The 11,281-nt window shown below is 71.1% G+C and overlaps 2 protein-coding genes across 3 annotated transcripts; both read left to right on the top strand.

Moving 5' to 3' along the window:
* Window positions 1-2,850: 2,850 nt before the first annotated feature.
* Window positions 2,851-6,558, top strand: LOC143171751 (large ribosomal subunit protein uL4m-like). Its single transcript, XM_076360799.1, is given in 11 exon segments — window positions 2,851-2,949; window positions 3,047-3,095; window positions 4,364-4,395; window positions 4,397-4,492; window positions 4,494-4,537; window positions 4,663-4,714; window positions 5,455-5,572; window positions 5,706-5,812; window positions 5,922-6,031; window positions 6,168-6,238; window positions 6,377-6,558. Coding segments are annotated over 11 exon segments (924 nt in total). The 3' UTR covers window positions 6,523-6,558.
* Window positions 6,559-6,962: 404 nt separating this feature from the next.
* On the top strand, window positions 6,963-9,272 carry LOC143171752 (intercellular adhesion molecule 4-like). Of its 2 annotated transcripts, none has more exons than XM_076360801.1 (5): window positions 6,963-7,193; window positions 7,753-8,016; window positions 8,122-8,406; window positions 8,641-8,901; window positions 9,084-9,272. In XM_076360801.1, exons 2-5 carry the CDS (start codon window positions 7,887-7,889, stop codon window positions 9,218-9,220), a joined length of 813 nt encoding a protein of 270 aa, XP_076216916.1. In that variant the 5' UTR covers window positions 6,963-7,193; window positions 7,753-7,886; the 3' UTR covers window positions 9,221-9,272. The 2 variants fall into 2 exon arrangements, with proteins under 2 accessions (XP_076216916.1, XP_076216915.1); XM_076360800.1 differs by lacking the exon at window positions 6,963-7,193 and adding an exon at window positions 7,202-7,311.
* Window positions 9,273-11,281: the final 2,009 nt, after the last annotated feature.

Genomic DNA, 11,281 nt, shown 5'->3' on the forward strand with positions numbered 1-11,281 from the left:
GAGGGGAGGGGGGGAGGGAGGGAGTCCCACGCGTGGCAGGGGGAAGCCACGGGGCTTGGGGGGGGCGGGGGGGGGGATCAGCATCTTACCGGCTGTTTTCCCGGTCCCGGTGCCGGTGCCGGTGCCGGTGCCGGCAGCCCAAGGCTCCTGCCCGCCCCGACCGGTTGCAACATGTGCGGGGGAGCGGGGGCGGCGGAGGGGGGGGGGGGGGGGGGGGGGGGGGAGGGGGGAGGGAGGGAGGGAAGGGGGGCGGGGCGGCCCCGCCCCCTCGGAGGGGGCGAGGCCACTCGTGTCCCCCACCCCCACAACCCACCCGGACGCCTGGGTCCCTCCGGGGGGGGGGGGGGGGGGGGGGCGCTGATGCCGGGGTCCCCCGTGTCGTGAGGGGGGAGGGAGACCTCAAAAGTGGGGCGGGGGGGGGGCTCCTGCCCCCCCCCCCCCCGTACCCCATTACCAGGGGGTGTCCCATGGGGAAGTGGGTCGGCGGCTTTTCGTCATGGGGCCGTGTGACATCACTGAGGGGAAGGGACACGTCGCGGGGGGGGGGGGTGTGTTCTCCAGCCACCCCCCTCCTTCCCCTCACCCCCCCCCCCCCAAAAAAAAGGGGGGACACCCACCCAGGAAAGTGGCGGTGCCGGGGGAGGGGGGGGTGGGGTGTGTCCCCCCCCCCGGTGCCGGTGGTTTCCCGCCCCCAGAAGCCCAAGCGCCGGAGATTGGGGTGCAGGATTGAGCCCCGGATCTCAAGCGGAGAACGGGGGGCCGGATCCCTCAGCCCCGCTTTTGGGAAGGGTTTTTGGGGGGTGCGTCGTCGTCGTCGTCGTCATCGTTGTGTGTGTCCGTCCGTCCGTCGTCGTCCCCCCCCCCTTCCCGATGCCGACGCTTCGGCGAAGGGATTTTCGCGCCTGGAAACGCTTCCAGGACTTTCCACGCCTCGGCCGGGGGCCAGCGAGGAACTGGGGGGGGGGGAAGGAGAGACACACACACGCAGCCCCTCCAAATATTGAGCAATTCGTGCCCCCCCCCCCCCCCCCCCGAGCAGCCTCTGGGCGCTGGGAGAGGGGTGGGGGGGGTCCCCCCAGCCCCCCACACCCCCCCCTGGCATCGAGGGGCCGCCGGCGAGGGGCCGGGGAAGGGATTTAATTAGAAACAGGCGGCGGGAGAAGGGGGGGGGGGGGGGGGGAGGGGATGGGCGGGCAGTGGGGGGGGCCCCCCCCCCCACCTCCCCGCATCCCTCCCGCCCCCGGACCCCTGGGGACGCGCTGCGCATGGCTCGGCCCCCGTGACTTGGCCGGCGGAGCCCACCCGCCTCCGGGCCGGGGCCGGATCCTGGCTCGCCGAAAGGGGATGGGAGGAGAAGCGTTCCCAGATGGTCGTGGGGGCCCCCCCTTCCCCAATCCCGGCCCCCCCCCCCCCCAAATCCCGGCTCCGCACCGTGGGCCAAGAGCCGAGTTCACCGCTGGTTATCAGAGCTCAGGATCTGAGCGGGATAAACACCCCGGCGGGACCCCCACGTCCCGGTGGGGAACCGGGGTGGGGGATGCCCCCAGCCCGGCCCCCCCAGCCGGAGCGCAGCGGGGGGGGGGGGGCTGCCGGGTGACCCCACTCTCATGGCCGGCTCCGGCACGGTTAAGCCCCGACGGGCGTCGAGGCAGCCGGCCCGCCCGGTGTCCTCTGTGCCGCCCCGGTGCCACGTGGCCTGGGGGAATGCCGCGATGCAACTGGTACGTGCCGGGCAGCGGCACCGGGAAGGGGCAGCGGTGGCGGGAAGCGGCACCGGGAAGGGGCACTGGGAAGGGGCAGTGGTGGCGGGAAGCGGCACCGGGAAGCAGCACCGGGAAGGGGCAGTGGTGGCGGGAAGCGGCACCGGGAAGCAGCACCGGGAAGGGGCAGTGGTGCCGGGAAGGGGCACCGGGAAGTGGCACCGGGAAGAGGCACCGGGAAGCAGCATGGGGAAGGGACAGTGGTGCCAGGAAGGGGCACCGGGAAGGGGCAGCGGTGGCGGAAGGGCAACCGGGAAGCGGCACTGGGAAGGGGCAGCGGGAAGCAGCATGGGAAGGGACAGTGGTGCCAGGAAGGGGCACCGGGAAGCGGCACCAGGAAGGGGCAGCGGTGGTGGGAAGGGGCAGTGGTGGTGGGAAGGGGCACCGGGAAGCGGCACCGGTGCCGGCACTCACCGCCGCTCTCTGGGGAGGGGTCGGTTGGGCGCTGCCGGCCCCGGCCTGGTCACGTCCCTAGAGAACACCACGGTGAGCGCGGCGGCACCGGCACGGCTCCGGCGCGAGGCCCTGCCCGGGGCCAGAGGGTTGGGGGCCGGAGGCCAACGCCGGCCCCGGCTGGGGTGGGGTGGGGTGGGGTGTGGGGGGTCCCGACACCCCAACAACCAGCTCAGCTGCCGCCCGGCCCCCAGCCCCCCTCCACCGCGGCCGGGCACCCCACGGGGGCTCTGCCCGGCGGGACGTCGCCGCCACGGCGGGGCCGGGCTGGGCCACGCGCTGCGGGAGAGGTGACGGGGTGGGGGAGCGTGGGGTGATGGGGGGGGGGGGAAATAATGGGGGGGGGGGGGAAATAAGGGGGGGGGGGCAATTGGGTGGGGGGGGCAACGGGGCGGGGGGGCACTGGGTGGGCTGTACCGGGGGGATAACAGGGTGGGGGGGGCACCGGGGGAGGCCCGGGCCCCGCTCCCTCGCCTCCCCCGCTTCCTCCCTCCCTCTCCGTCCTCCCGCTCCCTTCCCCCGCTCTCTCTTCCTCCTCCCCTTCCCCTTCCTCCTCCCCTTCCGCTTCCGCCGGAAGTCGCGCCGCGCTCCCTGAAGACGTCATCGCGGCGCGCCGGGGCGGCCGCGCGCTCCCGCCATGATCCGTGCCGGGGGGGCCCGCGTTGCCGCCGCCGCCGCCGCCGCCGTCAGGGCCTGGGCCCGGGGCCGGGGCCGGGGCCGGGCCGGGGCCGCGGGGGTGAGGGCCGGGAGCGGGAGCGGGAGCGGGGGGCGGGCTGGGGCCGCCTAGGGGGAGATCGGAAGCCCCCACCCCGCTCACGATCGCCCTCCCTCAGGTCTCGTCCGCCCCGCCGGGCCCCCCGCGGCCCCCCGAGCCCCGCAGGGGTGAGTCCGCGGGGATATCGGGGGGGGGGGGTGTCTCCGGGTGGGGACGGCGGGGACGGGGTCTCCGTGGGGTCGGGGACATCCTGGGGACAGCGGGGATGGGGTGTCCGTGGGGTCGGGGACACCGGGGACAGGGTGTCCATGGGATCGGGGACAGGGTGTCCGTGGGGTCGGGGACACCGGGGACAGGGTGTCCGTGGGCTTGGGGAGCATCCTGGGGACACCGGGACAGGGTGTCCATGGGGTCGGGGACACCGGGGACAGGGTGTCCGTGGGACTGGGGACAGGGTGTCCGTGGGGTCGGGGACACCGGGGACAGGGTGTCCATGGGATCGGGGACAGGGTGTCCGTGGGGTCGGGACACCGGGGACAGGGTGTCCGTGGGTTTGGGGAGCATCCTGGGGACACCGGGGACAGGGTGTCCATGGGGTCGGGGACACCGGGGACAGGGTGTCCGTGGGGTCGGGGACACCGGGGACAGGGTGACTGTGGGGTTGGGGACATCAGGGACAGGGTGTCCGTGAGGTCGGGGACACCGGGGACAGGGTGTCCTTGGGATTGGGGACAGGGTGTCCGTGGGTTTGGGGAGCATCCTGGGGACATCAGGGACAGGGTGTCCGTGGGGTCGGGGACATCAGGGACAGGGTGTCCGTGGGTTTGGGGACATCAGGGACAGGGTGTCCATGAGGTCGGGGACACCGGGGACAGGGTGACCGTGGGTTTGGGGCCATCCTGGGGACACCGGGGATGGGGATGACCGGGATCAGGACGGTGGGGGACAGGTTTATGTGGGGACGGGGCTGTGGGGACGGGGTGTCCGTGGGGTCAGGTCCATCCTGGGGACGTCGGGGGATGAGTGGCCGTGGGGCTGGGGACATCGGGGATGAGAATGACCAGGATCAGGGCAGTGGGGACGGGTTTACGTGGGGCCAGGGCTGTGGTGACATCCTGGGACAGCAGGGACACGTTTCTGTGGGGCCAGGGCTGGGGGGACGTCAGGGACAGGGTGTCCATGGGGTCAAGGCCATCCTGGAGACAGCAGGGACGAGCGGCCGTGGGGCTGGGACCATCCTGGGGACATCAGGGATGGGGCGTCCGTGGGATCGGGGCTGCAGGGCCACTCTGGGGGTGCGGGGACAACCTGGGGACGGATGTCCTGGGCTTGGGGTGTCCGGGGCCCCACTTTGTCCCCGGCTGGAGGTTCCCCGTGCCTTGGTGGAGCTGCCACAGTCCCCGCTGTCCTTGTGTGTCATCGTCCCGTCCCCCAGAGAAGCTGCTGCTGCCGGCGCTGCCGCGGTCCCCCCGTCCTGCGGGCCTGCAGCGTCCCCGTCCCCCCGCACCGCTCCCCCGTGCAGGCCTGGGTGGAGTCGCTGCGGCACCACGATGACGAGTGCCGGGGGCCTGACCGACCTCCACCCCGACGTCTTCGCCGTCAGGCCCAGGTGGGGCTGGGGGGGGGGGGGGGGGGCTGCCGGGGAGCGGGGGGAGCCCTCAGGGACGTGCTGGGGGGGTGTCCCCGGGCGGGGGTCCCCTCGCTGAGTGTCGTGTCCCCCCCCATCTCCCGCAGGCTCGACATCCTGCACATGGTGGCGATGTGGCAGAAGAATTTCAAGAGGATCGTGAGTACGGGGGGCAGATAGGGGTTTGGGGGGGCAGGGAGGGGGTTTGAGGGGGCAGATGGGGGTTTAGGGGGGCGGGGAGGGGGTTTGGGGGGGCAGATGGGGGTTTAGGGGGGCGGGGAGGGGGTTTGGGGGGCAGATGGGGGTTTAGGGGGGCGGGGAAGGGGTTTAGGGGGGCGGGGAAGGGGTTTAGGGGGGCAGGGAGGGGGTTTGAGGGGCAGATGGGGGTTTGGGGGGGCAGGGAGGGGGTTTGAGGAGGCAGATGGGGGTTTAGGGGGGCGGGGAGGGGGTTTAGGGGGGCAGGGAGGGGGTTTGAGGGGGCAGATGGGGGTTTAGGGGGGCAGAAGGAGGGCTGGGGGGGAGGAGAGGGGGGTCTGGGGAGGGGAAGGGGGGTCTGGAGAAGGGGAAGGGCGGTCTGGGGGGCAGAAGGTGGTCTGAGGAGGTTGAGGGGGGTCTGGGAAGAGAAGGGGGGGTCTGGGGAAGAGAAGGGGAGGTCTAGGGGGGGAGAGGAGAGTCTGGGGAGGGGCAGAGGAGGGTCTTGGGGGGGCAGAGGGAGGCAAGGGGGGGGGGTCACAGGGCAGCAGCCTGTCGCCTTGCCGCAGAGGAGGCGCCTGGGCCCAGGACTCCTGAGTCCCCTCCCTGCGCGGGGAGGGGAACGGGGGGACACAAGGGGCCCGTCCCCGACTGTCCCCGCGTGCGTGTGTCCCCCCGTCCCCGTTGTCCCCCCCCCCCCCCTGCAGAGCTACGCCAAGGTGAAGACGCGAGCGGAGGTGCGGGGGGGCGGCAGGAAGCCATGGCGGCAGAAAGGATCCGGCCGGGCCCGGCACGGCAGCATCCGCTCGCCCCTGTGGCGCGGGGGTGAGTGTCTGCTGGGGCTTGGGGTGGGGGGGGAGGATCCCCCCGGGCCGAGGCAGGGGGCGGGGGGGTGGGGGGGGCTGCGGCTGGGCTCGGCGACGAGGGGAGGATGTCACTGAGCCGGGTCCCCTCGCAGGGGGCATCGCCCACGGGCCGCGGGGTCCCACCAGCTACTACTACATGCTGCCCATGAAGGTGCGGGTGCTGGGGCTGAAGGTGGCGCTGACGGTGAAGCTGATGCAGGTACGAGGTCCTCGGTGGTTTTGGGGCGGGGTGGGGGGGGACGTTGGGGACGTGGTGACATCAGCGACGTCCCCCCCCCCCGTTCCCTGTCCCCCCCCACCCCTCGCAGGATGACCTCCACGTCGTCGATGGCCTGGAGATACCCACCGCCGATCCCCAGTATCTGCTGGACCTGGCGCGGTACCGGCGTTGGGGTCGCTCCGTCCTCATCGTCGACGTGTGAGCGCGGGCAGCGAGGGCACGCGGGGAACCCCAGGGACGGGCAGCGCTGCCGGGGGCTGCGGGGGTGCCGTCCGTCCGTCCGTCCGTGTGTCCGTCCCGTCCCCCCTCCTCAATTTCACCCGTTTCTCTCCAGCAACGAGATGCCGGAGAATATCGGAACGGCGGCAGCCGGCCTGAAAACCATCAACCTGATCCCGGCGTTAGGTGAGAACTCCGTGATGACCGGTGGCTGCTGTCCCCGGGGACCCCCCCCAAACCTGGCGGGGACCCCCCCAAACCTGGCGGGGACCCCTAAACCTGGCGGGGACACCCCCCCCCCGCCCCTTCCTCGTGCCTCCGCAGGTCTCAACGTGCACAGCATGCTGAAGCACGAGACGCTGGTGCTCACGCTGGACACCGTCGCCTTCCTGGAGAAGAAGCTGCTGTGGCACGACACCCGTTACTCGGCGCTCTACCCCTTCTCCATGCCCTACAGCGACTTCCCCTAGCCGCCCCCCAGGCCCCTGGGCAGGATCCGGCCCCCCCCCCCCCCCAGGAGCAGGATCCAGCCCTCCCCCCCCCCCGCCCCAAGGGCAGGATCCGGCCCCCATCCCTTCGGACGGGGTTTTTGGGGGAGCGCCGCGCACCGCCGGCGCCATTAAAGCGAGGTTTCTCCTGGCTTTTTGCTTTTCTTCGTGCCGCGGCGGGGTTTGCTCCCACTTCTCTTTGCGGCCCCCCCATATTAGCAGTCCCTTTGCAGCCCCCCCCCCCCCTCAATATTTGCAGGACCGTGAGGTGCCGCGCGGGTTCGGTGTCCCGGTGGGTGACCGGGATTTTTGGGGCCACCATGGCAGACGGGTTCGTGCCCATCCCGTCCCCCCCTGGCAGCAAGTCCGGCCACCCCTCCTCCTGCCAGGGGCAGAGCTGCAGCCCCCCCCCCCCCCCCCCCCCACACCGGCATGCCGGGGTCCAGTCACCCTTGCCGGAGCCGGCGAGCATTTCGGTGGGAGCTTTTCTCACCGGGCCTTGGCCGGGGACGGCGGTCGGGGTTTCTGGGTGTCACCGGCTGCTTGCCCCCCCCCCCCCCCGTGTCGTGTCCCCCCCCCCTCGCCACCGGCGGCATCCAGGGCTCCAGCACGGGAAGGCGGTGGCCGATTGCAGAGGAAAGGGAGGAAATGTGGTAAGAGCTGACGCTTCCCTCGCTGCTCGTCGGCAGCGCCGCGCTCGCCGGTGCTGGATGATGGATCCCTGCTGGAGCTGGGGGGCGATGGCCTTGCTCTGCCTCCTCGTGCCGGGGGGTGAGTCGGGGGGACGGGGGGGACGGGACACACGACACGTTTCCCCCCCCCCGACCCCTTGCCAGGCTTGGCCAGGACGCTGGGACGCCGCCGGCGTTGCAGTTGGGTCCCGGCGCGTGGGGGTCCCTGGCGGTGAGGCGGTAGAAGAGGCTGAGGGTGGTTTAGGGGATCCCAAGGTGGTGGGGGGGGTGTGGGGGGGTGTCTCAGTGCTGACCCCCCCACCACCACCACGGTGCCGGTCTGGGGGTACGGCGGGGCCGGGCACGGCACCGCAGCCGCCAGCGGTGTAGTGCTGGTGTGGAAGTGGCTGTTTTTTCAGCCACATCCTGGGCAGGACTTGGCAAACGGGCGCCAGATCTCCTGCCCGCGCCTCGTTGGGGTGTCGCACCCAGCACCAGGACCCCATCTGGGGTCCTGGCGTAACTGGGTGCCCTCTCCCAGGGCACCCCGTTCCCTGCCGGGTGTCCATCTCTCCCGAGGAACCGACGGTGGAGTTCGGCACCTCCCTCCTCCTCAACTGCACCAGCTCTTGCCGTAACTACAGCCAGCTGAGCTGGGAGGTCTCCATCACCAAGATGGGGACGCGGGGACCCGGCTGGGTGTCCCTCAGCATCCCCAACGTCACCGACTGGAGCTTGGAGCTCCAGTGTTTCGGTGTTTTCGGGGAGCACCGGGATATCGCCGCCACCACCCTCCATGCTTATCGTAAGGACCGCGGCATGGGGCGGGGGGGGGTGGCACGGGGGGGTCCCGGCACCCTCCCAGTCACCTCCACCACCACCACCCCCCCACCCTTGTCCTTCCCCGCAGGGTTCTCGCCCCCCCAAATTTACCTGGAGGGCGACGCGGTGGTGGGCAAAGAGACCCGTGTCACCTGCAACGCGTCCGCCCAAGTCTCGCCCCCCGACCCCCCGAATCTCCGCCTGACGCTGCGGGGTGGGGGGCTCCCCCCCAGCACCCACCCAGGTCCCTCTGTGGGGTTGGCTTTCACGGCGCAGCCGGAGCAGCACGGCCAGGAAATGACGTGCGAAGCCGTGTTGCGGCTCGGGCGCCGTACGGTCAACGCCAGTGCCGCGGTCACGCTGTGGGTCTGGGGTGAGTTTGGGGGCACGGGGGGGGGGGGGGGGGGGGTGGTAAGCCAGGGCGGGGGGGGGGGACGCTGGGTGGAAAACCCCCGTTGCGGCTGGAAATGCCGGTGCCACCGGTGGCGCGGTGAGAGCTCCGGGTGCCCCACGGTTGGGGTGGTCGCCGGCATCGGGGTGGGGAGGAGAGGGGACACCCAGCCGGGCTCTGGGTGTCATTTCCTTACCCCCCCCCCCCGTCCTCCAGCCGCCCCCCACGATGTCTGGGTGTGGGCACCGCGTACCGTCTTCACCACCGGTGACAACCTCACGGTGATGTGCCGGGCAGAGGGGAACCCCCTGCCAAGGCTCCGCTGGGAGCTGCCCACCAACGCCAGCTGGGAGCTGCGGGACGGCAGCACCACCGTCACCATCCCGGCTGCCCAACGGGCGCACGGCGGCACCTACCGCTGCCTGGCCGAGAACCGCTACGGTGCCGGCGCTGCCAGCGTCGACATCCTCTTCCAAGGTGAGGGGCGCCCGCGGTGCCCGGTGGCGTTCGGTGGCACCCAGCCCTGGCGTGGGACGTGGCAAAGGGTTGGCACGGAGCGGGTGTAAGCGACGGAGAAGGGGATGGAGACGGCATCCCCCGGTGATGCCCGTCCCGGTGCCCATCCCCGTGCCCGGCTCAACCCCGTCCTTTCCCCGCAGGATCCTCCTGCAATCCCTTGATCCCTGTGGTCGTGACCTTGGCCGTGGCCACCGTACTGGTTGCTCTCGCCGTCTCTTGGTGGCTTTACCGCGCCCGAGGCTGGAAGCTGATGCAGGATGGATCCCAGCCTGGCTAGTCCTGCCCGGCCAGGCCGTACGTGGGAGCAAAGAGTGATTTTTTTTTTTCCCCCCTCCGTGTCTCTCTGTGTTTTTCCCACCTTTTCCCGGTTTGCCGGCTCCGGCACGGCACGGGCATGAGAGTGGTGCGTGGAAGGGAGGGCGAGGCGCCTGCTCCGGACATCGATCCTGGCTCCTGGCACCGCTTTGGCTCCGGAGGGGAAAATCCTGGGGCAGGTCTAGGCACGGCCGGAGCGGGGCCGTTTCCTGGCTTTCACGTGGCTGAGCGTTAACGAGCCGCCCTCGTTAGCGGGAGGGCAGAGAGACACGCGGGGGGGGGGGGGGATGAGGCCACGCTGGGGCTGCCGCTGGGATCCTGCCAGCCCCAGCCTTCGCTTCGGGGTCAGGTCGCTCGGTGCTGGCTGTCCCGTGGGCCTGGAGCTCGCAGCAAGCGTGCAAGGGGGCTTGGAGCCCGCAGCAAGCGTGCAATGGAGTTTAGGGCCTGCAGCAAGCGTGCAATGGAGCCTGGAGCCCGCAGCAAGCGTGCAATGGAGCTTGGGGCCTGCAGCAAGCGTGCAAGGGGGCTTAGGGCCTGCAGCAAGCGTGCAAGGGGGCTTGGGGCCTGCAGCAAGCGTGCAATGGAGCTTAGGGCCCACAGCAAGCATGCAATGGAGCTTAGGGCCCGCAGCAAGCGTGCAAGGGGGCTTAGGGCCTGCAGCAAGCGTGCAAGGGGGCTTGGGGCCCGCAGCAAGCGTACAATGGAGCTTGGGGCCCGCAGCAAGCGTGCAAGGGGGCTTGGAGCCCACAGCAAGCGTGCAATGGAGCTTGGGGCCTGCAGCAAGCGTGCAAGGGGGCTTGGAGCCCGCAGCAAGCGTACAATGGAGCTTGGGGCCCGCAGCAAGCGTGCAAGGGGGCTTGGGGCCCGCAGCAAGCGTGCAATGGAGCTTGGGGCCCGCAGCAAGCGTGCAATGGAGCTTGGGGCCCGCAGCAAGTGTGCAAGGGGGCTTGGAGCCCGCAGCAAGCGTGCAATGGAGCTTGGGGCCCACAGCAAGCGTGCAAGGGGGCTTGGAGCCGCAGTGAATGTGTAATGGGGCTTTGAGCTCACAGCGAGCACACAATGGAGCTTAGGGCCTGCAGCAAGCGTGCAATGGGACTTGGAGCTCACACTGAGCGTGCAACAGGGCTCAGAGCCCGCAGCAAGTGTGCAAGGGGGCTTGGAGCCCGCATCAAGTGTGCAATGGAGCCTGGAGCCTGTGGCGAGGGTGTAATGGAGCCTACAGCACATGGTGAGTGTGCAATAGGGCTCAGAGCCCGCAGCAAGCGTGCAATGAGGCTCGGAGCCCGCAGCAAGCGTGCAAAAGGGCTCGGAGCCCGCAGCAAGCGTGCCAGGGGCTGGCTGGCACTGCTGCTACTCCAGGGCCGGGCTGCTGGGCACCAGAGTAGGGGCAGGATCTGTCCCCTGGCACGGGAAACCGGGGACAGGCAGAGCAGCAGCAAGGCCGGGAGGAAACACCGGCGCTCAGTGCGCAACGTGGCCGGGAGCCCAAGGCACGTGTGGCCCTGCCACGTGCCGGTAGGGTGGGGGGACACCGGGGCAGCCCCCGGTCGTGCCTCGCGGCAGCTGGCCACGGGAGGAAACAGCTCAAGTGTCTGTTCCTGCCGGGAGCTGCTGGCACGTGGCCCTGTCCTGCACCGGGGGCCGTATCCTGCACCGGGGCCGTGGCCCACACCGCGGGGCCGTGGCCCACACCGCGAGGCCATGGCCCACACGGGGGCTATATCCTGCAAAGGGCCGTATCCTGCACCAGGGACTGTGTCCCGCCGGCTCGGCGCTGGTGGCTGGGACAGGAATGTCCCCTGCTCTGTGTGGCCACGCTGCTCCCACCGCCGGTGGCATTGGCACCGTGGCTCCGTTCCCCCCCCCCGTCCCTGCCAATCTGTCACCGGGTCCCTGTCCCCTGGGTCTCTCCCCATCCATCCCTGCATCCCCATCCCTATGGTCCCTCCCCTGTCCCCCTTGTCCCTGTCCCCCAGGTCTCTGCCAATCCGTCTCTGTATCCCGTGTCCTCTGTGTCCCCCAT

The sequence above is a fragment of the Aptenodytes patagonicus genome, chromosome 30 (assembly GCF_965638725.1).
Source record: "Aptenodytes patagonicus chromosome 30, bAptPat1.pri.cur, whole genome shotgun sequence".
Classification (NCBI taxonomy): Eukaryota; Metazoa; Chordata; class Aves; order Sphenisciformes; family Spheniscidae; genus Aptenodytes; species Aptenodytes patagonicus.

Excerpts from the sequence above, each read along its gene's own strand:
- LOC143171752 (XM_076360800.1), top strand. The coding sequence starts at position 7,251 with ATGATGGATCCCTGCTGGAGCTGGGGGGCGATGGCCTTGCTCTGCCTC. Across the intron at positions 7,312-7,752 it reads CTGCCTCCTCGTGCCGGGGG|GGCACCCCGTTCCCTGCCGG; the intron begins GTGAGTCGGGGG and ends GCCCTCTCCCAG. Across the intron at positions 8,407-8,640 it reads GGTCACGCTGTGGGTCTGGG|CCGCCCCCCACGATGTCTGG; the intron begins GTGAGTTTGGGG and ends CCCGTCCTCCAG.